Here is a 24,485-nt window from a genome sequence, read left to right as displayed (position 1 = left end):
GCGGCTGGCTCGGCGAGCAAAATGACTCTCTACTAGACTTCTCGGCACCATAGCAGCCCTCCTAACCTAGTGAGTGGTAGTCCTACAGAGTGGCAGTCCAAGAGAGTGGTAGTATTGAACGTGGGTTTTCCGGTTGAACAATGTTCACCATCGGTTGCTCGTGCAGCAGCGAGGCCTCGCCTCGGAAGGGTCTGAAGACGTGTGACTCGACAGGATATGGAAGCGTCCGGGGGTTGTGACGCTTAAAGGCTTTTATATCATGTATTTCCCAAACGCACTTCACTTGTGATCGTTGGACAGTTCTTCGTCAGCGGACAATGATCGAAAGCAATGTAAAGCAGCAAATACGCAAGGAGACCCGGTCAAATTTTCCACCAAGATTTTGGCTCTCGGAGTCAATTACTGCTTCGACCCGAAGGGCGATGTTGTTTTTGTCGCTGAAGCTCTTGCACGAGACCATGATCCGCGCATTGGCAGCTGCGAATCTGCATGGGTGCCCATCGTCTGCAGAAGTAAGTCAAAAATTGAGTCAGACCCAGCCCTGAGTACCCCGTCATACGAGCCCAGGTCCTTATCCGTTGAAACCATTGTCGATGCAATGCTTGCGGCCAACAGCACCGCTACCATCTTGCAGCCTCGATACACCTCCGTGAAAAGATGTCTCCACCACAGGAAGTGCCCGTAACTCCAGATGTCGCGAACCAAGCACCACCAATTGCACAAACAATCACAGAGCCATACTGCGTCTGTGGCAAAAAAGCGCGAACTGGTTCCTCACAGGCATCAGTGCCGTGGCGAACTTCTTTAGGTGCCTTCATGCATACCAGCCTTGTCGTAGCTGTGGCCGTTGGTAATGTCCTGAAGAGATCTGGAGCATCAAGAACAAGTCACTGACCATGTTCCTGAAGCCTGTTCCCAGCGAACTTCTGAATCCAAGCCTTGCCCACCTTAGCAAGAGCCTCCGATGTCTCGACTGACTCGATTGACCTCACTGCACGATGTATCTCGCCATGCAAGGAATCTGTAGGTCTTGCTTGCCTCCATCTGAATACGTCACGCTGACACGCGTTTCACCTTAAGCAAACTTTGCATAGTGGCCATTGTCCGATCACGTCGGTTGTAGACCGGTCGTTGTGGGTTGCTTCACCGTCCTTGTCGCATCCTGTATGGGTCTAGCCTTGACCCCTACCAATGCTTTCTGGCTGCTCTTGTTGCTGAGAACGATGTAAGCTGGGAGGATGCACAAGTACAATAGCTTTTGGGTATGTACAGATGCTCACAACACGTGAATACTTCCTAATGTGCACCGCGCACTGTCGGGCTTTGGAGTGATTGGCGATATCTCAGCCCCCAAGCCGAGAGGGGGCCGTTCAATTTAGGACCAACTGTGGGTCTGGCGCTCTTACCGGGAAGTCCAGCCTGACCCAGTGGTATGTAGTTCTCGCCAAGCGTCGCACCAGTCTTTGGTTATGTGCTGTCCGAAAGACTGGGACGGCGATCCATCTTCTGGTTCCTTTCCATTGCGGCCGTTAGTTCGCAGGCTAGTCATTATCCTGTAGGGCTCCAAACTCCGCTTTCCTTGGAAATCATCAACGACCTAGTACGAGTATAGTTCTTCGTTTGGAATCATGAGAAATTGGAAATGGGGCATAGCACCGCCTAATATGCTGTATTACCCGTCACTGCTCATCCTTCGTCCATGCTGTGGTCAGGACGCAGCAAAGAAACAGGTCGACAGACCTCGGCCGCCTCCACCAAACCCTTTACAGCGTTTGAAAATTCCACACATCTTTGTGGCACTGCTCTACATCGGAGTGGTGTATGCGGTTAGCTACGCCGTCACTGCCACCATCACTGCTTTTTGCAGATCTCTATCCCTACCTTTCCGAGACGGCACTAGTTCTATGCTACCTTTCACCGGAGGAGGTATGACCCTTGGATTCACCCTAACCGGCAAGATACTTGATCGCGAGTATTGCCTGGCAGCTCGGAGGCGTCTCGATCCTCCTGTGGCCATGGATGCATGTTGAGATGAAGTCTGGGTCATGGTGGAGAACTAAGGGAACGGCAGCCGCTTGATGTGATGAACCAGTCAATCTTCGAACAGTTCAAGTCATAGCACTAGGAGCGCCGTAATCTAAACAGCTTCCATATGCCCCATGAGAAGAGTGGCATTCGAATTGACAACGGCTTCGATGGAGCAGAATATTGTCACAACATGCTCCTTGTTTCACCTCGGCCTCGTATGGCTAGCCTAAAAGAGGCGGTACAAATGCAGCAAGTCATGCGAGGCCGGCTCACTAGATTGAGCAGGAGACCCACGTGATGTGTCGGCGTTGAGCTACGGAGAAGTAAACACGCAAACCACGTCGAGCTCGCGGGCACGAGAGGGCATTGCGCGAGACTCATGATCAGACAAGAAAAATATACGAGCACAGCCCATGAGCCTGCCCAATCCTGCAGAGAAGGAACTGTCTGAGCAATGTGTGCTCAGGCATGTGGCTGGGCTAGTCAGGCCTTTGTCAGCTCACTTTCAGCCAGGTCCCCAATTCGTCGGCACACGGACTGTCAACATTATCTCCCCCATTGAAACCTTCAGGTCCGTGCCATGCATAGACTAACGACTACATCGTATTCGCGTCCACACTCGGCATGAGGGATCGTGGGTCAATTGGCTGAATAGAGCCGGAACCCAGAACACAGAGTTCGCTTACGGACGATCCCTTCAGCTATTGCGATAGCCACACCAACCATTGTTTCTGTCATGGAACATTGCTGTGGGCCGTTTGGGCCCAACGCCCAACTTTATCAGGCGTCCCCTTCAGCGCTGTGGAGGACTCTGGGGTGCTTATATTGTAGTCAACACCGAAGACTTCTGCCCTTCCCCGAATTTCGTAAGTAATTGTCTCGACCGTCATGGCCTCCGAGGACGTAGCACCGGAGGCGCAACGCGTATCGACGCGTGCTTCTCGGGCGAGTGTTTCTTCACATCCAGCCTCAACAAGCACAGAAAGTGGTTCCGAACATCAACGCTTCGAACCTATACGGTCAAGGAGAACTCGCGATGAAGCAGACTATGAATTTTACCGTGGTGATGCTGCCACCAGGAGTGAACTTGCGAGGATGGCCTCGGTCCTGTCTGGGGTTCAACCCGCTCGGACAGCCACTGGAGACGGCCTTACAAGACAAGACACTGTGGCCGGCATGGCTCCAGAATCACCGGAGTTTGATCCCAATCATCCATCCTTCAACTTCTTTCTGTGGCTGAGAAAGTTTGCACAGCTTCTAGAAGAGCAAGGCATCAAACGTCGACGGACGGGGTTTACTTTTACAAATCTCAACGTGTCTGGCAAAGGTGCTGCTCTTGTGCTTCAACAGACCGTTGGGTCAGCCTTCATGGCGCCGTTCCGCTTCCGTGAGCTTTTCAGTCATCCACCCGAGAAAACGATCTTGACCAATTTCAACGGACATGTTAACAGCGGGGAACTGCTCATTGTCCTTGGAAGACCTGGGAGTGGCTGTTCCACCTTCCTCAAAAGCATCTGTGGAGAGCTTCAAGGTCTCAAAATTTCCCAGGACTCCAAGGTCACATACAGCGGCATATCGCAAGACATCTTTCTGAAGGAGTTCAAAGGCGAAGCCGTTTACAATCAGGAGAACGAAAAACACTTTCCTCACTTGACGGTCGGAGAGACACTCGAGTTTGCAGCCGCGTGCAGAACTCCTTCCCATCGGCTGTTCGGTGCGCCGAGAGACAAATGGAGCAAATATATGGCAACGGTGATGATGACTATCTTTGGTCTTTGTAAGTGACTTTCGGGGTGGGCTTGTTCCTCCGCTTACTGAGACATTTCTGCAGCACATACTCGCAACACCAAGGTCGGTGATGATTTTGTGCGAGGAGTCAGTGGAGGTGAACGGAAGCGTGTCAGCCTTGCAGAGATGGCTCTTGCTGGACCCCCCATAGCTGCATGGGACAATTCAACAAGAGGATTGGACTCTCAGACTGCGCTCGAATTCGTACGATCACTACGCACCGCGGCCGACGTAGCAGGTCTCACATCTTTAATTGCCATATGTGAGTGTTTACTTCTCCAGATGATTTGTCATTAAGGCGACATCCCCTCTTCAGATTATGGCTAATTCCCCACAGATCAAGCATCACAAGCGATCTATGACCTGTGCGACAAAGCCATTGTCCTGTACGAAGGAAGACAAATATACTTTGGCCCTACCGATGAGGCAAAGGCATATTTCGAGGACATGGGCTGGTATTGTCCTCCGCGACAAACGACTGGGGACTTTCTGACATCTGTCACCAATCCGCGTGAGAGAAAGCCTCGAGAAGGATTCGAAGGTCGAGTACCCCGTACGGCCGAGGACTTTGAGAAGTACTGGGTCCAAAGTCCCAACTACAAGTACGCCCAGGAGGAATCGAAACAAGCTGCCGAAGTCAACGCGGACGGAAAGGAAGCTCTTGATACTTTTCGAGAGTCTCACAAGTTTAGCCAAGCTCAACATACACGTCCCAAATCGCCCTACACGATCAGTATACCTATGCAGGTTCGGCTATGTACGAAGCGAGCATATCAACGCTTGTGGAATGACAAAGCCTCGACGGTGTAGGTAACCTTGATGACTCTATATTGCATGAATTGACTCTAACATTGCTACAGGGCTGTCATCTTTAGTCGAATCACATTGGCCTTGGTTGTCGGATCTATTTACTACGGAACTCCACTTTCAACGGGCTCGTTTTTCTCTAAAGGCGCGGTGCTGTTCTTCGCCGTGCTGTTGAGTGCACTCCAGTCCATTGTAGAGATCAACAAGTTATATGCCCAACGACCGATCGTGGCCAAGCACAAATCCTACGCTTTCTACCATCCTTTCACCGAAGCTCTTGCAGGAATTGTGGCCGACTTGCCCATCTCCTTCTGTACGACGGTCGTGTTCAGCATCATTCTTTACTTTCTCGCTGGACTCCGGACGAGAGCTTCCAACTTCTTCATTTTCCTCCTATTCAACTTCATCTGCTCATTGACAATGTCTGCAATCTTTAGGACCACTGCAGCTCTGACAAAGACCATCACAGCGGCGCTTGCTATCGCAGGTGTAGCCGTATTGTGGGTTGTTATTGTACGTATACTCCCGCCTGGCAGCTTGTACCCTTCACTTAGATCCTGCGGTCTTTCGTTTCTGATTAAAGATCCGACTTCTGACTATCTACAGTACACTGGCTTCGTGATTCAGCGCAGTTATATGCACCCATGGTTCAAGTGGTCTAGCTGGGTAAGCCATCAGATATCTTCGAGCAAATTTGGTCTCTAACAAGCATGATTGTAGATTAATCCTGTTGCATATGCCTATGAAGCTCTGATTGTTAACGAAGTCCATGGACGCGAATTCCCGTGCGCGTCAACAAGTTTGGTTCCCCCTTACGGTCAAGGGGCTAATTTCCAATGCGCGGTTGCCGGGTCTGTTCCAGGTCAAATCAACGTCTCTGGAGATGCTTGGGTGAAGTCGTCTTACGGATACTCTTACAGTCACATTTGGAGGAACTTGGGATTCTTGTTTGCTTTCATGATCTTCTTCTTCTCCATCTACTTCATCGCTACTGAAGTCAACTCTGACACGACCTCCACCGCGGAATTCCTAGTGTTTCAACGGGGCCGTGTTCCTAGTTATCTTCAGGAAGGCAAACGCAAGGATGAGGAGGACCCTGGCACGGCCACCAAACCTGCGAATCTGGACCATGATGCTGAAGGGAAGCAGGAAGACGGGGTCAAAGTCCTTCCAGCACAGAAAGATATCTTTACGTGGCGAAACGTGACACTTGACATCAAGATCAAAGGACAGCCACGGAGGCTTCTTGATAACATATCCGGGTATGTAAAGCCTGGAACTCTTACGGCTCTCATGGGAACGAGTGGTGCTGGTAAGACCACACTCCTTGATGCACTTGCGCAACGGACCAACATTGGCGTGTTGACTGGAGACATGGTAAGTACAGACTGTCCTTTGACCTGTAGCTACGAAAACGCCTGTTGACCAATGATGCTCTCAGCTTGTCAACGGCAAACCCTTAGACCCTTCTTTTCAGCGGAAGACAGGCTATGTTCAGCAGCAAGACTTGCACCTTGAGACTGCCACGGTCCGAGAAGCTCTGCAGTTTTCAGCATATCTTCGACAACCCAATTCCGTATCCAAGGAAGAAAAGGATGCTTTTGTCGAGGACGTTATCCGCATGCTGAACATGGAAGATTTCAGTGAAGCAGTGGTCGGAAACCCCGGAGAGGGTCTCAATGTCGAGCAACGCAAGCTACTCACAATCGGAGTTGAACTTGCCGCCAAACCCGCTCTGCTGATATTTTTGGATGAGCCTACTTCAGGCTTGGACTCTCAGAGCTCTTGGTCGATTGTGGCATTCCTCCGCAAACTCGCCGACTCCGGCCAAGCGATTCTATGCACCGTCCACCAGCCGTCAGCGATTTTGTTTCAAGAATTTGATCGACTGTTGTTCTTGATGAAGGGTGGCAAGACCATCTACTTTGGAGATATTGGGCCAAACTCGAAGACCTTACTGGATTACTTCGAACGCAATGGTGCGCCGAAATGCGACGAGAATGCCAATCCTGCCGAGTACATGCTTGACATTTGTGGCAAAAGCTCTGACCGTGACTGGAGCGAAGTCTGGAAGACCACTCCCGAAGCAGCTGAGATCCAGGCCGAGCTCGATCGAGTTTCTGAAGCAAAGAGATCCGAGCCTGTTGTCGACCAGGGGCCGGCTACGCAATATGCGGTTCCCCTGAAGTCCCAGATCTACCATGTCACAAAGCGTGTTTTCCAGCAATATTGGAGAACGCCATCGTACGTCAACGGCAAGTAAGTAAAAGCATCGTCCCGCCTCGACCACAAAAGTATGGTACTGATATTCTTTCTCAGATTCTTGTTGGGTATTATGTCCGCACTTTTTACCGGTTTCTCCTTCTACAAGCAGAACACAACACAGGCAGGCTTGCAGAATACCCTTTTTGCAGTCTTCATGCTGGTCACGTACGTCTCTTGATTGCTGTCGCTCGTCTCTGCCCACGATATTAATGTCTATATCAGGGTCTTTTCCAGCCTCGTGCAGCAAATAATGCCACGCTTCGTCATACAAAGATCCCTTTACGAAGTGCGCGAACGGCCTTCCAAGGCGTACTCTTGGGTTGCCTTCCTTGTTGCTAACATCTTCGTGGAAATACCATACCAGCTTCTACTAGGAATCCTGATCTGGGTTGCCTGGTACTTTGCAGTTTTTGGCAAGAATCAATCCGGGCAAACGCGTGGGTTGATGCTCCTCTTTACGGTTCAATTCATGGTGTTCACGAGTACGTTCGCACACATGGTAATCGCTGCCCTGCCGGATGCCGAGACGGCCGGAAATATCGCCACGCTCATGTTTAGTATGATCCTCACGTTCAACGGTGTACTTCAGTCACCTTCGGCCTTGCCTGGCTTTTGGATCTTCATGTGTGAGTACTTACTGTCTCTCTTGCTCCGTCTTTCCTCTTCTCTGCGCCTGATTTTGGTTGCTTGGAGCTGACGATGCTGGTCACAGACCGCGTGAGTCCAATGACATACCTCATTTCCGGCTGGGCCGGTACCGGTCTTCACGGACGAACTGTCGAATGCGCCGAGAACGAAATGGCCATCTTCGACCCGCCCTCAGGCGAGACCTGCGAGCGATACTTGACCCGGTACTTCGACGCGGGCGCTCCTGGACGTTTGCTCAACCCCAGCGCCACGAGTGGATGTGAGTACTGTCCGATCCGGTCGGCCGACCAGTTCCTCGCAGGAAACAACGTCTACTACAGCGAGCGGTGGAGGAACTTCGGCCTTGGATTCGTCTACATCTTCTTCAACGTGTTTGCGTGCATCATGTTGTACTACGTCTTCCGAGTAAGACGCTTCAGCATCTCACGCCTGGCGAAGTGGCCTGCTTTTGTGGCCGAGGTGGTTTTGGTCCAGGGCTTCAGACGTCTGTTCGCGCGGCACGTCGAGCCTACACCTGCTGGAAAGGAGGCGGAGAGCCACAAGGCATTTTGAGGGATGCGTATTCTGGCTATATTGCCAGTGGGCAGCAGAATGGAAAACTATTCGGTGATTCTGTTAGTGACCCAGGCTTTCGCTAGGACAGTGGTATTTGTGTTCGGCTCAGTTGTTGCTGTGTCATCCATTGGACCCGTTCCTGAACGTGCCCTTAGTACAATGTCCCCAAGCTTAGCATGGCTCCCTAGGCTTATGGAAGCAGTTTGACAGCAGAAGACCCAGTGATCCTGTACATACCGCGAGACCCACTGAAGTGTACTGAGTACTGAGTCTTGTTGGAGTCTTCCTATCCCCGGATGCTCCACAACACGTCGGGGGCTCGGGACGCTCTGCCCAATACTAATAACGAGTAGTTTGCGGCTCACAGCTGAAATGGGGATCCGTATGAGCCCGATGCTCTTGATTCTTGCTGTCGTTTCCCTGCAAGTCTCACCTCCTCATTCGGAGTATTTTATAGACTCATTGGATCATTTCGTTCTTGAGTAATGCCGGGCATTCGGTGTCAGCCGAGCACGCATTATGTCCATGGGCTTTGCTTACGAGTAAACGCCCCCACCCAGCCTTACGAAAGAGGTTGGCGATAACCGTGGGAGGGATGAGGGCGACCGATTCGGGCCCGAAATTCAAAGGCCCCCGTGAGAAGGATACGCCATACGATACGCTCTGCACGCCAACGACATGCACCACAACCTCACTAGTTAGACCCGGACAGTAAGGTTTCAGCATCAGCGTCAGGCCTCCACTCCTTTGGGCATCCATTTTGAGTCTCGAGAAATACTTAAAGCCCGTGTCGCCGCCGTCCAAATCTTTGTATACTTCGCCAGAGACATTCTCAGATCCTCAACTCCACAAAACAAGACCGGAGCGGCGCAACGTTGTCGCTTCGATCACGTACATCACGACCAAACACTCAACAAGCAATTCAACATGGCCTCGGCGGACAACTTCATCTCCGCAACCGAGACCCGCCTTTCTTGCTACACGCTGACCAACAAGTCACCCATCTCAGACTCGCGTATCCATGAAATCGTGAACGCGACGATCAAGAGCGCCCCATCTGCATTTAACGTCCAGTCCGCACGGGCCGTCATATTGTTGAAACAAGACCACGAAAAGATCTGGGACATCGGAGACGCGTGTCTGAAAAAGGCCATGCCGGAAGCGGCGTATCAGAGTCTGGCGCCAAAGATCCAGGGCTTCAAGAACGCCTACGGGACGATTTTGTTCTTCGAAGACCAGGCTGCTCTGGATACGTTGAAGAGCAAGAACCCCGGCATTCAGCATGTCATTCCAGAATGTACGTCGGGACCCATTTACTGACCGAGAGCAAAAAAAATTGAACGACCGCTAACACCTGGCCAGGGGCACAGCATTCCAGCGGTATGCACCAGTTCATTGTCTGGACGGCACTTGAGCTTGAAGGACTCGGCTGCAACCTGCAGCATTACAACTTTATGCCGGCGTTCAGTGAACAGGTCAGAGAGACATGGAAGTTGCCCGAGACTTGGGAGCTTCACTGTCAGCTCGTCTTTGGTCAGCCGAAGGATGGATTGACGAGGAGTCGTGAGCGGACGTATTTGCCCTTGGAAGACCGGGTGAAGGTTTTCGGCTCGTGAAGGCGAAGGGACGTCATTGGAACTAGAGTCTCTGACTTAAGGAAAGTTGCGCTGCCCATGAAAAGGCCCATAATGTGGTTTTGAGACGTTGTTGTCCTTTAGACCCAGAGCCTGTTGTTTCTTGTCGGCAAGATCCTTTCCTGGGTCGAGATAGCACTTAGACCATTATCGAGAGTGTCACTTAACCGTCAGACGTGCTCACCGTCAGTATCAGCGTGGGTCAGGACGCATTGCCGCTGGTATTTCCCAAGTTTCCACTGACAAACACCACCAGCACCGCTGCATATGCCGCACAAGCGCCGAAAATCTCTGCCCTTCGAGCATTCGATATCAGGCTGATGCTCAAAGCGAAGCCGAGGGTGTACAACACGATCAATCCGAGTTTCACCTGGTGCCGTTTCACATAATACAGATTGTATATCGCCCCAAACAAGAGCGTCGCTGCCAAAAGGACCGTGATTGCGTTCGCGGCCTGAGCTATCCTCGTGGCTGAAAAGTATTCGACATTCGAGGGCGAAGAGACATTGCCACGGACCTACGAAGTCAGCAAATCGGATGTTCCCACGACTTATAAGGACATTGGCGTACTTTGAACAAGCGAGCGCAATGACTCCGGAGAAAGACAGTCAGTCGGTCTTCGTGATCTCTCCTCAAAGCCAGCAATCCCTCCCGGGTCCCATATAGCCTCTCACTTGGTCCCGTCAGTGCTGGCTCATGACGTTGACCACCTCGCTCGTTCCAGAAAGATCGCAGAAAAGCGTCGTGTGTCTGCTTTGATGGTCTCCTCAATGAAAGCATCGTTGACTCCATCAGAAGCGCTTCCCCTGCGTGTTGCTGTCAGCTTTGGCCCTGCGGGAGGGCAGTCAGGGCATACTGTATTCCTTCAACTTCCCTCGAATTTGTTGGACAAGGTCCATGCGTCTCTTGTATCGATCTCCGACACAAGAACTGTCCGCCTGTGCCTCTCGTTGAAAGGATTCCCAGTCTTTCCCGCAAGGCCTCAAAGTCGACCAGTCTGCACCTGCATCGAGGGCATCTTTATCGTCTTCCCTATCGTATTTATCCTGGATTTCCTCGAGCACTGCGAGTTCGCTCTGTAGATACAGCAGATTCCGCGCCGCCAAAGTCTCAAAGCGTCGGAAAATGGCAGTATCTCCATCAGCATCGCTAGAGATGAACTTCGCGAGATCAGCAAAGCCACTGATATAATTCACTTTGACCAGGTCTCTCTCGGCATCATGCTGCATGGCAATTTTGAAAGTTGATATTCAGGTCAAAAGCTACACTGACTTAGAATCAGGCTGCATCGCTTTTCATCGAAGACAATATGCTGGGCATATATTAGCGTCAACTCCGATGCGAGAGTCTACGTTTTGCGATTGGATGGAACAGGTCATGCTATTCAGCCCAAGAACGCCTCATTGTTCAGCACAAGGCGTACTCTACAAAAGCGGTGGGCGCAGTCTTTGCCACCTCTCTCCTAGATTTGTTTGACCTGTACAGATTCCATGTGTCTCGAGCCTCGTTGTGAAGTCGTCGAGACAACATCAACGAGCGCATACAGGATCTGTCGCATCTAGTCCCACAGCACCAACCGTTCCCGATGGAATATAAAGGCGTGGTCTCGCTGATCTGCCCACTTCTCTTGGAGGAACAGTCATTCAAAATAACCCTTAGCGGGCTCGGGCCTCAGCCACAAGAGAGAAAGGAAAGATTATGGACGCCTACAGAGCTACGCTCGTGGTTAGGACAAGATGTGCCACCGCTTATGTCAACCCAAGTGCCACCTAAACAGAGAAGTGGTAACGCTGTGCCCTCGCAGGTACCGCTCAGGACCCATGTCTACCTGGAATTACAAGGCCAGACCCAAACCGCTCTGGCTGACACCGGAGCACAAGAGAATGTCATGTCCGCGGGCATGGCCAAAAAGCTTGGGCTGCAGGTACACAGAGATGACCCAAGTCCGCACCAGTTTGAGAACGCACGAGGTGATCCTATGTGCACGACCGGCTACACCACAGTGGGCTGCCAATTTAAAGACCAGCCTGAAAACAGATTCCCGCTGAAATTTTGGATCATGCCGAAGCTTGTTGTTCCTCTGGTTGTTGGCAGGAGATTCTTGGAAGAGACAAGCTGCTTGACCACATTTCGACACCGTCTGAAGAAGCTTAAGGCTATTGGCAAGTTCACAGCAAGAATTCTTCACTTGGAACTTCCTAGAAAGCGTCTCCAATGTCGGATTGATGGTCAAATGGTTGCAGCCAACCCAGACACTGGCTCGGACCTGAATCTCATGTCTGGTTGGTACGCCAGACGATCAAATTTCAAGATGCGGGAGTTGGAACCGGATCACCAATATGTGGAGTTTGCAGATGGGACAACGGCACAGCTTTCTGGGGTCGTTCGTGTCCCATTCTACATTGGCAGCTATGAAGAAACGGCTCAACTAAGGGATTTTTATGTCCTCGAAGGCCTGACATCGGATGTGCTCCTGGGAAGTGACACCCTTGAAGAGCTGGACGCTTTCAACTCGTATGGGGATACCTTCTTCGAGTTGAACGAGTTTGACGCGCGGTGTGACTTCCATTACATTCGATGGGTTGTGAAGTCTGAGAATGAAACCTTGTGGAATACCCCTTTCAGCAAGATTGAATTCGAGGCCCTTGAGTCAGGTAAGTGAGAGCAATTCCGGTGACATGTCCACAGCCTCAGAAGCTCGTGACTATACGACTTTGTGTGCGGAATACTAACAGGATTGTGCTAAAGGGAGCACCCCTAGGCCTCCTATTGATTCGGAGAGTCGATACGCACGCCGATCGAGACTGGTGGGATTCGCCACGAAACACACCCAGAAAAAGGCGAAGAACAGCCGGTCTGTCTGTCTCGAAGGTAAGCAGGCTTTAAATTTCCCACTCTCGTCTTTATAATCGAAGTCAAGGGTCTAGCCTGAGCCACTAATGTATCATAGTAAACAAATCCCAAAATCGTTTCATGGAATATCTACGATACAGGGATGACAAGGAATGTGGGAGAAGGTCCAAGGCGGATCGAGATATTCAGACTCTACCTTCCTCCGAGCAACAAGCAGCCAGAGATGCTGAGCAGCACTGCGGCAGAACTACGACCAAGAACGAGATGCCTTCATCATGCGGTACGAAGCTGCTGTGGCGTTTGCTACGCGCCAGTCTGGGCCTTGAGTATTGCTAGATACATTCGGACCACAAGGTTTTTTACTTTCAGGCAGCCCTGGTGCTCCGACGGAGGGTAGAACAGGATGCCGAACGTTACTGAATTAGTCATCCCGGATGTTAATGACATGTCTTGTGAATTGTGAATGGACTGCGAAGGTGTCGGCTGGCTTGGGGTGGATATATGGGTTTCTTCTGAAACTGGGGTATGTGGCATTGTTTGGGGATAGGTCCCGTTTCCTGTGCTTTTCAGTGAACAGGGGCAATGGAACTATTATTGACTTACAACGCCGCTCGTGTCGTCTTTTCCAGCAACACTCAATGACCTGGAACGAACGAAGTTCAAGTCACGTCCTGGCAGTGATTCCAGTCGTGCTTTCACTGAAAACACGAGAGAGAAGTGACCACTGGTTTCTCAAGTTCTGAGATACCGGGGGCTTAGATGATTTCACCGTGCAATAAAAGCACCAGAGATCGCCGTTGGCCGACGGGCTTAGGCGGAACGACGACGCAGCTCGACGTAGATGGCGCTGCCGTGTTGCTTCATTTACGCCCCCATTCTCCCAACCACCAGCTCGTGTGGCTGCCGCTCAGCCTCGACCGGTGTGCTGGCAGTGATCATACATGCATATTATTGGCCGACGCCACAAGTGCTGCTGCTGTGGTCTGCAGACATTACCCAGCTCTTGAGCCTGACTTCCGATCTCTAACGGGACTTTTATCAATTTCTCTATGTTATATATATATGATATGCCGGTGTCCCCCAGTGAGCACATGGAGTGACTTTCCTCAAGCCATCATGCCGCCTTCGACGGAAATCAAGCGCTTCTACCTTCGAGCACCTGACCTTGAGTACAGCGTCGATGGACCAATCAAGATCGGCAACGTTCTTTCGGACATAACTCTACCACAAGATCCCATCACATTCTTCGCCCCCTTGTCGAACGTTGTCTCGGGGGTCGGCTACGGCAAAGGCGAGATATCCAAGGACCACCATGCGTCGCTCAATGTGGGTCTCTCTGCGAAGATATACGACGTGTTTGGCGCCCAGGCAGACGCTGAGACAAGTGGTCTGGTCAAGACGACTTATGCCTTTGACGAGATTGTCGCGTTGCATTTGCAGACGAATCCAACTGCCGCGGACGTAAAGCAGTTTCGGGAGAATGATGTCGAGTTCAAGAACGCTTTGCAAAAAGGTCCAGTAAGTTTCCCGGTTACCGTCCACCGTTCATCTTCTACGATATCAATCAATCGTGCAAAGCGAGCGAGCTATACTTGGTTTCTATCAATGCCTACGCTAGGTCAACCGGATATATCTGGTACTTATGACTTGTTATTTCTTCTAACGTCTCGTGGCACCTTGCACAGGTATTCGTGGTGACGGGGTTGAAGATTGTCAAAGGTCTTCGATATCTGAATGAACGAAGCAATCAACATGGCGCACAGCTAAGCGGACAAGCTCATGTCACGGACGAAATTAGTCTTGGTGGGAACCTGGGCGGAGACAGAGGCAGAAGAAATAAAGGTAAACTCCTCCCTGTGGTACGGATATGGTGATCCGAGGTGCAACTTGTCACCGAAGCCTCTCTTGTCACTATCCGTCCTATTCTTGTCTCTGAAGAGGAATAAATATGTAGACTGACCACCTCCTCACAGAGACCTGGACCGCTTTGGGAGAGCCTATCCTTGCCTACCGGTTGCACGTAATCGCGAAAAGGGGCCGGTTGTGGCCGTGGAGAGGCCAAAACGACGATGCCACGATTCAAACGTTCAGTCCCGGCGATGTCGGGTTCATGGGCCTTGAGGATGAGCTTGATGAATTTGAGGCAGAGATTGACGAGGTGGGAGTGATGGATATTGAATCCTTTGCACAAGAGCAGGAATACAAAGGGGTTCGATATGTCGATTCCGGGAGTGAGGAAGATGCTTGGTCGTTTGCTCTTTTGGAAGAGTAAAGGACCGTGTGTTGAGCGTATGTGAGCCTTACACATGTCTCCTATGCCTGCAATTGCGATGTCTCTTTTCTTGGGCTTCGAAACAGGTGTGGCTGTGGTATGAAGGAGGTGAAACATAGGCTTGTACAAACTATTTCCCGTCCACGAGGCCCAGATTCCTATGTTACCGTCAATGTTAAGTCTTTCAAAACACTTGCAATCTCTCGAGTCTCAGCCGCTTCAGGGCCCAAAATCTTCTCATAGCCCTCTAGAGCACGCCGGGCCATTTCACACGCTTCTTTAATCCTTTTCTGCCCACGATATACCATGCTTAACTTCAAAACCGCGTCGAGAGTTGTCCGAGCAGCTGCTCCGTGGGTCTTCTCGTATCCCTTGAGGGCAGATGAATACATCTCCTCGGCTTGGTCAAGATTATTTTGACCAAAGAGAATGTTGCCGAGTGCCACTCTCACCGACAGTGTTGATGGGTGATCAGGCCCTAGGGCCTTTCCAGACAGAGCAAAAGTTTGCCAATACATCCCCGCGGCCAGATCCGTATCACCTTGCTCGCGATATATATCGCCCAACAATGTCATCACAGGAATGGTTTGCGGGCTCTCTTCGCCTTGCGTCTTCTCAAGAGCAAGAATGGCTTGTGTGCAGAGCGCTTCTCCTTCATCTAGCTCGTCCATATCACGACAAATTTTGGCGAGATCTAACATTGTTAAAAGTGTTGCCGCGTGGTGCGCTCCTAGCGTCTTCTCGTAGCCGGAGAGAGCTTTTTGATACATTTCTTTTGCTTCGTTGTACTTGGATCGGCGGTTGCAAATGCTGGCGAGAGATTTCATGGAATCAAGAGTTGACAGGTCGTCTGGTCCTCGCGTCTTCTCGTACCCAACAAGGACTTTCCGGAAGAGCCCTTCCGCTCTTTCGAGCTGGTCGTGGTCAAGACAAAACGAGCCGTAATCCGACATTGCAGACAGCGACTCCGGATGGTGTTCTCCGAGCGTGTTTGCGTACCAACGAAGCGCTCGTTCATATATCTCTCCAGCTGCGTGCACTTTGTTTTGATTAGAGTACAGCTCAACAAGGCGTCGCGTAACACGAGCGTTTTCTGGATCGTCCCAGACCCCAGGTAGCATCGTTTCATAACTACTGAGTACTGTGAGATACACTTTCTTTGCCATTTTGATACTCTCCCTCGGTCTGGAAATATTGTTCTAGACCCACCACCAAATGTAGGTGCTCTCGTGACGCATGCTTTATCAGAACCTGAAATCTGTCATGTGCGAGCCATGTAGCATGACTGATCAGCCGCTCGTGGTAAGTGGTCAACCATACGTCCGCACGGGAGCTGACAACACAGTCGAGAGCGAGCCAGTATTGTTGCTCGTCAATCTCTCTGTTGAGCTTATTCAGGACCCAGTCGTATACACATGAGTGCAGACTATACGAGCCAGTTTGATGACTCATCTCTACCAGACCAAATTGTATGAGGCTTCGCATCGCTTCCCCGAACCTAGATCTGTCATTGACTAGTTCGCTAAACCACTGTGGTTGATCGTGGTGTCGGCAACTTTGTAAAAGTTCAAACCAGATATCGTGCCGATCAAGGTAACCGAAAAAGCTGATCAACTGTGCAGCATGCGGAAATCTTTTTTGCATGTATTCGAATGAAATATCCAGAACGGCAATCGTGCGGTTTGCAATATTCGCCGGGTATCTACGGTGAACGCCCAGCCGCTCTTGAACTAAATTGGAATACAAACTGAAGGTCAAATAGGCCTGAGAAACGAAGGCCCCAGCTATGGCAAGACAGAAAAGGCGCCCGCCGAGCACTCTAACCGCCCGGGCAACTTCTAGAGACCCATAGTCTAGAGCATGTTAGATCATCACGCACAGTAATGGGGCAGATTTTAATACCTGCGAAAGCGCCTCTTCTTAACAGAACTTTGGCACCCTCATCTTCGCTCCCCATTGAGCGCAGTAGGATGGACTGCCCAATCCCCTGTTCTTGGTTCCGGGCGGTGACGAGGATGGAGCCATGTGCGACACCTTGAAAGTATGACACGAGTTGAGCTCCGTAGAATAGGTCGTCCTTGTAGTCATCGAATATGAGTAGCCACCGGCCGTTATCGCTTCTCTCAAGCCATTCAAAAAAACAGTTGCGGATTTCAGGTTCGTTCATGTTATTTGTAGCGCCTCGAGAAAGGATAAGGTCCACGCAACGACGAATGCTGAGTCCAAGTCTTTGTTCAGAGCTAGCATCCAGCCAGAGGATGGATGTGTAACGTTGCTGGTATCGTTCGGCATACGCAATGGCCAGCTGGGTCTTGCCGGTGCCCTCGGGCCCTGCAACAGCAAGGTACTTTGGACTCAGTGGGGTCGTTTCATGCTTTAGTAAGTTTGCGATCTGCTCGATCTCGCTCCGACGATTAACACGGAAACGGTCCTCCAACATCGGGGCGTCGAAGAGACACAGTCCTATTTCGAACGTCAGAAAGAGGAAGAGAACATCAGCGACTACTTGGATGGGGGAAGTTGAACTCAACAACGACCTAGACCAAATTGATGTAGGGTTACGGCTTCATATAGTTGCCAATAGAGCGATTAACGATGTTGACTTACCAAGAGAATATTCTACCATCGCAGGCGAAATTATAGATAGAAGTTCTTTCAGATATGCAACTGCAGAAGCTGCCGCATACGGCTGCCACCTGGCATTCTTGTGCGAGTCTGCATAGTCGCTTATGCCACATATGACCAGGGCTGTAGGGAATTTGATCAGTTGCCACCCTGTGTCCATTCCTATACACTTGACGTCGGCTAACTGGGTCACGCTGTCTCGCCGGATAGCATCCTCAAGAAGATGACTAGTCAAGCCAATGGTGCCGTAATGAAGCATAGGGCTTCGAAGTCGGCGTTCGTGCCTCTCAATAATCTTGTTCTTGTCACAGTTTTGGCAATCTCCAGCACCGGAATGAGGATAATCGGCTTGAAACAGCCGATCATGTGAAAGACCAGGGAAGGAGTATTCGCCCTCCATTTCAGGACGTTTTTGCACCATCTCGGACAAGATCTTTGAAACTCGTGAACCCATTCTAAGGGAGTCGCCGGCCAATAGTTCGATGTTTTGTCGGAGTACGGCTGGCAGTGGCCGCAACACTCGCTGAACTCTGGTCGAGTTGTCGCCCAAGACCAATTTCACAACCCCGGAGGAGGTGCCAACCGGATAGGCGATAACCACATCGCCAAGTCGAATATCATCTCCATTCTTCCCGCGTGGTACACCTCCGGCTAATCCCACGAAGAAGTAGAAACGAAGAGCGGGAAATTCTTCTGACAGTTCTGTGGGCCGAAGTGAGGGAGTACTAGGCAGCGACACTATAACGACGTTATGTCCTCCCAGCTTCCCCAAGGCATAGTCTATGCGGTTTTGATTGGTCGGAAGGGGCGGGTGTCGCTCTTCGAGCATTTCCCATGCTGCTCGTAGTTCCACCTCCGTCGAGCAGAAACAAGCTATCCTGTACTCTTCGCGTGAACTCGGCGTGTCTAGCCTGGCCGCATCCATGAACACCTCATCGGCCTTGGCCATATCATGCAAGATCTTATCGGCGAAGCTAAAAAACATCAATGAACGCTTCTGTTGTGGGGTGAGTTCGATCTGGCTTTCGTGTGCTGCGGCCTTTTCCTCTTCGAAGGATGTCTCTTCCAAGAGTGCCAGCCAAGTTTGTATGCTCACAAGATTGTCAACCTGGTTGTTCGATTTGACTTCCGAGAACACTGCCAAATCAGTTTCTGTCAGTCCACCGTCTGTATGATGTGAAACACGCAAAGAGCCCGACGGCCATGATCGGTCTTCAAAGTGCGAAACCTCAGTTAATTTTTGACCAGTCTCATTATTGGCCTTTTCCGGCTCAGTCTCTGGGAGCACCCTCAAAGAGAAAGAGTGTAGACACTGGCCTAGATGTTCCAAAAATGAAGTGGCATCTCGATCAAAGTTGCGATCTTTGGATTTTCGAACCCCCCAATCCTTCTCAAGTGTTGAGCATACCGGACACCGGTCCAAAGTGGGAACATTGTATCGACGGCACATGGTCGCGAAATCTATCATAGCTTCTTCCGCAATAGCGTTAGCGTGATCATCGCGAATGTGGTCCAGGAAGGCTGATTCTTCTGTTGGTTTCGACGAAAAGTTGCAAAGTAGACAGGTCCATCCTTCAAACTGTCGATGTTCGTTTGATGTGACGTGTGCTTTCCAAGCACCAAATGTAGAGAAAAAAGGATGATCTTGTGGGCATATCGGTAGATAACACGTATAGGGCTGAAGATCTTCCGAGGCATGTTTCCTACGTTATCAGTATGTCAACGCATGAAAGAGGGCTGAGGCGACGTACTTCCACTGGCTTAAATCTTCAGCTTCACTCTCCAGGGGTATCAAGCAGTAGGGACACTTAGTATTGTCTCTCGGTGGTTTGGGATAGTCAGCACGAAGAGCAATTGTCGTTGCTGCTACCTTAGGCTGTGTCACCTGGACGTCTTTCTCTAATGATAAGCTGGGTGCATAATCGGATGCCTTATTTGTGGTACCCACAGAATACTGCTGGGATTGGGCAGGTGGAACACGAACATGTGCATCTGTAGAGACTTGTGACGGTATCTCGGCTCGCTCCTCAATGTGATGAGGACGAAGCGAGGGGTCAGGGAGCGGCGACCTCAACTGAAAAGGTAGACTCTGTCCCTTCGGCGGCTGCTCTGGCAGTAACTGCTTCTGACGGCCCCTGTAGAAAAGGAAACGGTGGTGTCGTTTTAGGTTGGCAAGGACAAGTATCTGCTGCTCAATACGCAAGGAGGCATCGCGCCCTCGTAATTGAATGAGTGCTGACCTGACATCAATTTCACCGGTGTCATCACCAGCCGAGGTTTCACTTGACGTAGGTTGAATAAATCGAGGAAACTCAGAAACCCTCAGAATGAATTCAAGATGCTCCGAAAGTTCTTGATACTTATCCTTGTGACCGTCAAATGTGCGATCTGCTCTTCTCAGGCGAGACACTGTCCCAGCCCTTCTTATTGCGATCGCTAGGTCAGCGAGACTCTTGAGTAAGCCTTCAACCTTCCCCTTAGCTTCGCTCAAAGTCGATGTTTCAGATCTTTCTGTATTTGGTTCACTGCTTAAAGCGGAGGCTTGAGCGGGTCGATGGCTAAGTGAATCGGTAGGTGATGTGACTGATGTGGTGCCTTCTGCCAGCTCGCTGCACTTTGTTATCCATACTGCAAGAACAGCCAGTGCGCCGAGGACGACCTTGTGTGCTGATAAGTTACGCTCTAAACGCTTATCCAGACTGTTTGAATTGTTTGCGCTGGCACCAACTCCGGAATCCCACCGGTTGAATTCACTGAGGCGGTTTTCTGCCCAGTGGCCCTGGGCTAGAAGGGGCTGACTGGCGCAGTCCCGAAATCTCTGCCTGCAAACCCGAGTAGTCGCACGGATTGGAAACGTCTCGTCGATGAGCTTGTTCATCGCTTCTAACTTAGGCGGACTCTTCTTGGGCTTGCCTTCAGAGTCGATGGTTATTTCGAACGCCTTCAGGCTGGCATATCATGAACATAATCGAACAAGGTGGGGGCCATAAGTGAGGGGCAAAACGAACGATCAGGATTCGAGATGGTTTCAGCCTGACATACCTTGTTCGGCCCTTTCATGTCACATCACCATGATCGATGGTGCAGAAGTTGACGATCTTGAGGACGACTTTGGGGACGATGGCTGGCAATTTGTCGACCTCCTCGCCGGCGATGCGGGAGAGATGGCCGAAGAAGCACTGCGACGCGCTGCTGAGTCCGGCAACGAGCACAAGGCTTATGATAACATAATCAACAGCATCAAACTCCTTGGACTCAGCGCAGTCATCGGTACCTCAAGTTCTGAGCAGCGGTCGAAAGCTGTCTCTGCGATGGATAATGCGGTCATTGAAACTCTTGTTCGTGCCATTCATCTCAGAGAGTCTGGTCGAGGCTAAGTCGCTGACATCCCATATTATACATATGTAGAAGAGTGGGTCGAAGACGGCACGGCACGTTGCCACCCGTTTCAAGAAGTTTACACAACGTCTGACCGTGGATCCTGGTAGTCGATCGAATCAAGCAGCAATCCAAAGGATTACGGAGATTACGAACTATCTGTCTGAGCGTGATGCTTCTTATGACGACGCTACGCAGGCTCGCGAGCGCCATGACAGGCAAAAATTCAGGGAGAGATTCGAAATTGAAGAATATCCGGATTCAGTCACCGCAGCGTTGCATGGAACCTTCTACTCAGATACTTATTTACCTTGTACATGTCAAGAAGACGACAAGGGTCTGTGTCTATCAAAGCGGTACATTTGTGCGTTGCGTCTGGACGGCTATACACGCGTTCCTGGCGACGACAATCATTTCTTCTTCGATTCAGTCATCGCTAAGACCGATGATGACTCCTACGAGTGGACTCCCATACAGTTTCAACTGCCCAGGTATGTGGCGATATGTTACAAGAACGACTGCCGATCTAATTGTGTTACAGAAGAACGAGATCGGTGGTGGTCCATGTCGGGCGCCCTGCGTCTTCAGCTGACATCGAGAATGATCTGTCATCGTCTCAGGCTTCTCCAGGCACGTTGGAGGATTTTTGCAAAATCTTTACGTGGGGTATAAGATGCTTCCGCATATGTGTGACCCAGGATCACAAAAGCAATCTCATCTGCTGTAGTATTGAAAGGTCATTCCACAACATCTTCCCACAGAATGCTAAACCAATGCGTCTTTCTTCCGCCCTACAACAGGACGAATTATCGGCGCGGCATAAGATTTTTCTTGCATTCGCAATATCAAAAGCATTCTGGCAATACTACGGCTCGGACTGGATGAAGGTGGAATGGAACCTCGAAACGATACAACTTCTCCGAACCAAGAATGCCGAATCCGATGCACCGTACCTCAATGTCAAGATTCTGGAAGAAGAGCTGACACAGCATGACCACAACCCCAAAGGAGCGTCAGGCAAGATACCTGCGCTGCACCCCTGGCCGTCTATCCTCAATCTAGGCTTACTGCTGGTCCAACTAGGTTCAGTCACCTCCGAGAAAACTGACCTCATTACAATTCCTGGCCGTTTGACGGAAATCAAGAAGAACAATTACATTTGCATATCCTGCTGTAAAGAAATCTCTGCAGATGATTCGTGGCCCACGATAGATATCCCAGGAAGAGATAGGCTCAGGTACCGCCGCATTGTGGAAGAGTGCTTCCCAACCCACTCAGCTATCCCGAAAGCCTTGTTCAAAGATGGGTTAGATGCTGAAGGAAGCAGATTGGCACTCAAGGAAAATATCGTTCGGCCTCTGTTTGAGCTACTTCAGGATATGATGGATCCGGATGAAACGCCATTCCTGCCACCGCATGGGGTACAGGCCGACCCAGTAACTGTACTCCAAGGTGGAAATGGCCTCCCCAGACTGGTCAACAGCCCAAGGTTGGGAGTGAAATCTAATTCTAAATCTCATACTGATGCGTCTGTAGTGACATCGCAGCGGACTGGCTGTTCGGTACGACAAACTCTTGGTTGCATAGCCATATTTCTACCCAGATCGCAAAATACCAAAGACCGAAGATTGCAATAATAGATACCGGGTTTGATGGCAATGCGCGCTTCGTAGACCGGAAGTTGAAGTTGCGATTGAATCTGCATTCGACCGCAGGAGGAAATCATAATTGGAGAGATTTTTGGGAGGCGAAAGCAGAGCCGCAAGATGACGACGGACACGGCACTGCCATGCTTTCCATCGTCCACCGTATCGCACCATTTGCAGATGTCTGCGTAGCCCGCATCGCAGGGGAAGACAAGGATCTGAAAACAAACCCAGGAAAGACGAGTAACAATCTTGCAGAGGTAATGTTCCATATAGCCTTCAACTCCACTCCCTAATGCTAACCCTGCAGGCTATTCTCTGGGCAGTCAAAGAACAAAAAGCGGACATCGTGTCGCTATCTCTCGGCTGGGAACAGGAGCAGCGCGTTGACAAAAATCGTGCCATCAGTAATGCCATTTCCGAAGCACTTGCACATTGCAATCAGAATCTGTTGATCTTTGCTGCGGCTTCGAACCGCGGCGGCAGCAAGCGTGAGCTCTTCCCAGCCAGCCACGGCTCAGTCTTTTCCATCCGAGGGACCAATACTAAGGGGAAGCATGAAGACTTCAATCCATCTCTTCCCAGTCGAGGAGGAGAGGTCTTTGGTGCATTGGGTCTGGATGTTCCCACCGAAAACCGAGGAAGATCGCCTCCCTATCAGACTAACAGGACAGGAACGTCTGTCGCCACGGCGGTAGCGGCTGGCCTTGCAGCGATTATTTTAGGCTATATCAACATTCACGACCACAAGAAAGGCCGCTGGGACAATGTCAGGATTCATCAAGGCTATCAGAATCTCTTGTACAAGCTTTCAACTGAACCAGATGGGAGAAAGCATTTTATCACTCTCGACAACCATTCGAAAGAGTATGAACAGGCAGACCTGGACGCCGCTTTGAGCAGTGCGTCAAACCTGAAGAATGAGAAGTAATTAATCGCTCTAGCATCTGTGTTGTGGGGCTTGCCAGCTGTGGATATGGAGTGTTCCTACGGACAAACATGTAGATATGTGCGCTCGTGTGGATGGTAAAGTAAAGTTAGCTACGAGGGATAATGTCGGCTTTCTTACGTGCTTAATTCAATTCCCAGTTTCTCCATGTCCGTCCTCTCAGCCACCCGTCGAAAAAATCCTGTACACCGTACCCTTGAGACCATGGCTTCTTCTTATTGGCGTCGGCGTTTGCCTCGCTGATCTTCCAGAACAAACTCCCGTCGTAGCATGCTAAGAGATCATCCTTCCATACACGGCCGTTCTTCTGGAGGAGGAGCCAGGTCGTCCACAACTCCATAAACGAGAAACACCAGCCTGCCACATCGGCGGCACACCGGTTCTTCTTCCACATCCGCCACATCTGATCCGCTGATAACCCACCACACCCGTCCTCGTCCCAGCGAGAGAACATTTCATCGAATCTGTCGCGGTGAAAGTGGCCGTCCAGGTCGAAGATGCCCGTGTCGGACCCGTGCTTCGCTTTGTGGATGCTCCCCACGTAGATCCGGAGCCACGGGTCCGGGAACCAGCTGTGGCCGAGGCCTGTTGGGTACGAGAAGAAGATGGGGATGAGTAGCGAGCCGAGGGAGAAGAGGACGTTGAAGCCCAAGGCGCGGAAGCCGTCGTAGACATCCTTTGGGTGGATGATGCCGTCGTTGTCACGGTCCCAGAAGAGGACGTGGTGTTGGAGGGCCGTCAGCTGGGCGGGTTCTTCATGACCGTCTGACAAGCGTGACGCCTCGCCATTGAGATCCGAGGTCGTTGCAGTAGATCGTTTCCGGACCGTAGGGTGTTGATCTGTTGCAGATGCGGCCGGAGGGATTGCCATTGCTTGCAGTGGGTACTTGAGCTTGGGGGCTGAATACCGGATTGACGAGGCCACCGTGTTGGCAACTAGACTGTGCGGAGACACTGGGACGCCGTCTTGTAATTGTAGAGGACCTGAAGGTGAGGAGATGCTATAGTTGAACCGAGGTAGAGTCGACCGACCGACT

The 24,485-nt window shown here is 50.9% G+C and overlaps 8 protein-coding genes across 8 annotated transcripts; 5 read left to right on the top strand and 3 right to left on the bottom strand.

Moving 5' to 3' along the window:
- Nucleotides 1-2,916: 2,916 nt before the first annotated feature.
- PV08_01945 (uncharacterized protein) lies at nucleotides 2,917-8,088 on the top strand (the record flags this gene model as incomplete). Its single annotated transcript, XM_016376305.1, has 10 exons — nucleotides 2,917-3,805; nucleotides 3,860-4,078; nucleotides 4,154-4,622; nucleotides 4,677-5,136; nucleotides 5,230-5,289; nucleotides 5,344-6,000; nucleotides 6,065-6,882; nucleotides 6,943-7,053; nucleotides 7,111-7,514; nucleotides 7,601-8,088. 10 exons carry the CDS (start codon nucleotides 2,917-2,919, stop codon nucleotides 8,086-8,088), a joined length of 4,575 nt encoding a protein of 1,524 aa, XP_016241581.1.
- A 930-nt stretch (nucleotides 8,089-9,018) lies between these two features.
- PV08_01944 (uncharacterized protein) lies at nucleotides 9,019-9,707 on the top strand (the record flags this gene model as incomplete). Its single annotated transcript, XM_016376304.1, has 2 exons — nucleotides 9,019-9,388; nucleotides 9,454-9,707. The coding sequence occupies 2 exons, from the start codon at nucleotides 9,019-9,021 to the stop codon at nucleotides 9,705-9,707; spliced, it is 624 nt and encodes a 207-aa protein (XP_016241580.1).
- Nucleotides 9,708-9,927: 220 nt separating this feature from the next.
- Nucleotides 9,928-10,954, bottom strand: PV08_01943 (uncharacterized protein; the record flags this gene model as incomplete). The annotated part of the gene is made up of 3 exons (XM_016376303.1): nucleotides 9,928-10,242; nucleotides 10,296-10,531; nucleotides 10,582-10,954. The coding sequence occupies 3 exons, from the start codon at nucleotides 10,952-10,954 to the stop codon at nucleotides 9,928-9,930; spliced, it is 924 nt and encodes a 307-aa protein (XP_016241579.1).
- A 356-nt stretch (nucleotides 10,955-11,310) lies between these two features.
- PV08_01942 (uncharacterized protein) lies at nucleotides 11,311-12,387 on the top strand (the record flags this gene model as incomplete). The annotated part of the gene is made up of 1 exon (XM_016376302.1): nucleotides 11,311-12,387. The coding sequence occupies one exon, from the start codon at nucleotides 11,311-11,313 to the stop codon at nucleotides 12,385-12,387; it is 1,077 nt and encodes a 358-aa protein (XP_016241578.1).
- Nucleotides 12,388-13,694: 1,307 nt separating this feature from the next.
- PV08_01941 (uncharacterized protein) lies at nucleotides 13,695-14,850 on the top strand (the record flags this gene model as incomplete). Its single annotated transcript, XM_016376301.1, has 3 exons — nucleotides 13,695-14,096; nucleotides 14,264-14,420; nucleotides 14,552-14,850. The coding sequence occupies 3 exons, from the start codon at nucleotides 13,695-13,697 to the stop codon at nucleotides 14,848-14,850; spliced, it is 858 nt and encodes a 285-aa protein (XP_016241577.1).
- Nucleotides 14,851-15,008: 158 nt separating this feature from the next.
- PV08_01940 (uncharacterized protein) lies at nucleotides 15,009-20,353 on the bottom strand (the record flags this gene model as incomplete). The annotated part of the gene is made up of 5 exons (XM_016376300.1): nucleotides 15,009-16,035; nucleotides 16,085-16,703; nucleotides 16,726-17,355; nucleotides 17,458-19,178; nucleotides 19,227-20,353. 5 exons carry the CDS (start codon nucleotides 20,351-20,353, stop codon nucleotides 15,009-15,011), a joined length of 5,124 nt encoding a protein of 1,707 aa, XP_016241576.1.
- A 193-nt stretch (nucleotides 20,354-20,546) lies between these two features.
- PV08_01939 (uncharacterized protein) lies at nucleotides 20,547-23,430 on the top strand (the record flags this gene model as incomplete). The annotated part of the gene is made up of 5 exons (XM_016376299.1): nucleotides 20,547-20,813; nucleotides 20,884-21,344; nucleotides 21,395-22,342; nucleotides 22,390-22,759; nucleotides 22,810-23,430. 5 exons carry the CDS (start codon nucleotides 20,547-20,549, stop codon nucleotides 23,428-23,430), a joined length of 2,667 nt encoding a protein of 888 aa, XP_016241575.1.
- Nucleotides 23,431-23,572: 142 nt separating this feature from the next.
- PV08_01938 (uncharacterized protein) lies at nucleotides 23,573-24,319 on the bottom strand (the record flags this gene model as incomplete). The annotated part of the gene is made up of 1 exon (XM_016376298.1): nucleotides 23,573-24,319. The coding sequence occupies one exon, from the start codon at nucleotides 24,317-24,319 to the stop codon at nucleotides 23,573-23,575; it is 747 nt and encodes a 248-aa protein (XP_016241574.1).
- Between the last annotated feature and the right edge of the window lie 166 nt (nucleotides 24,320-24,485).

Source organism: Exophiala spinifera, assembly GCF_000836115.1.
Source record: "Exophiala spinifera strain CBS 89968 unplaced genomic scaffold supercont1.1, whole genome shotgun sequence".
Taxonomy (NCBI): Eukaryota; Fungi; Ascomycota; class Eurotiomycetes; order Chaetothyriales; family Herpotrichiellaceae; genus Exophiala; species Exophiala spinifera.
This window is presented reverse-complemented; position numbering and strand designations above follow the sequence as displayed.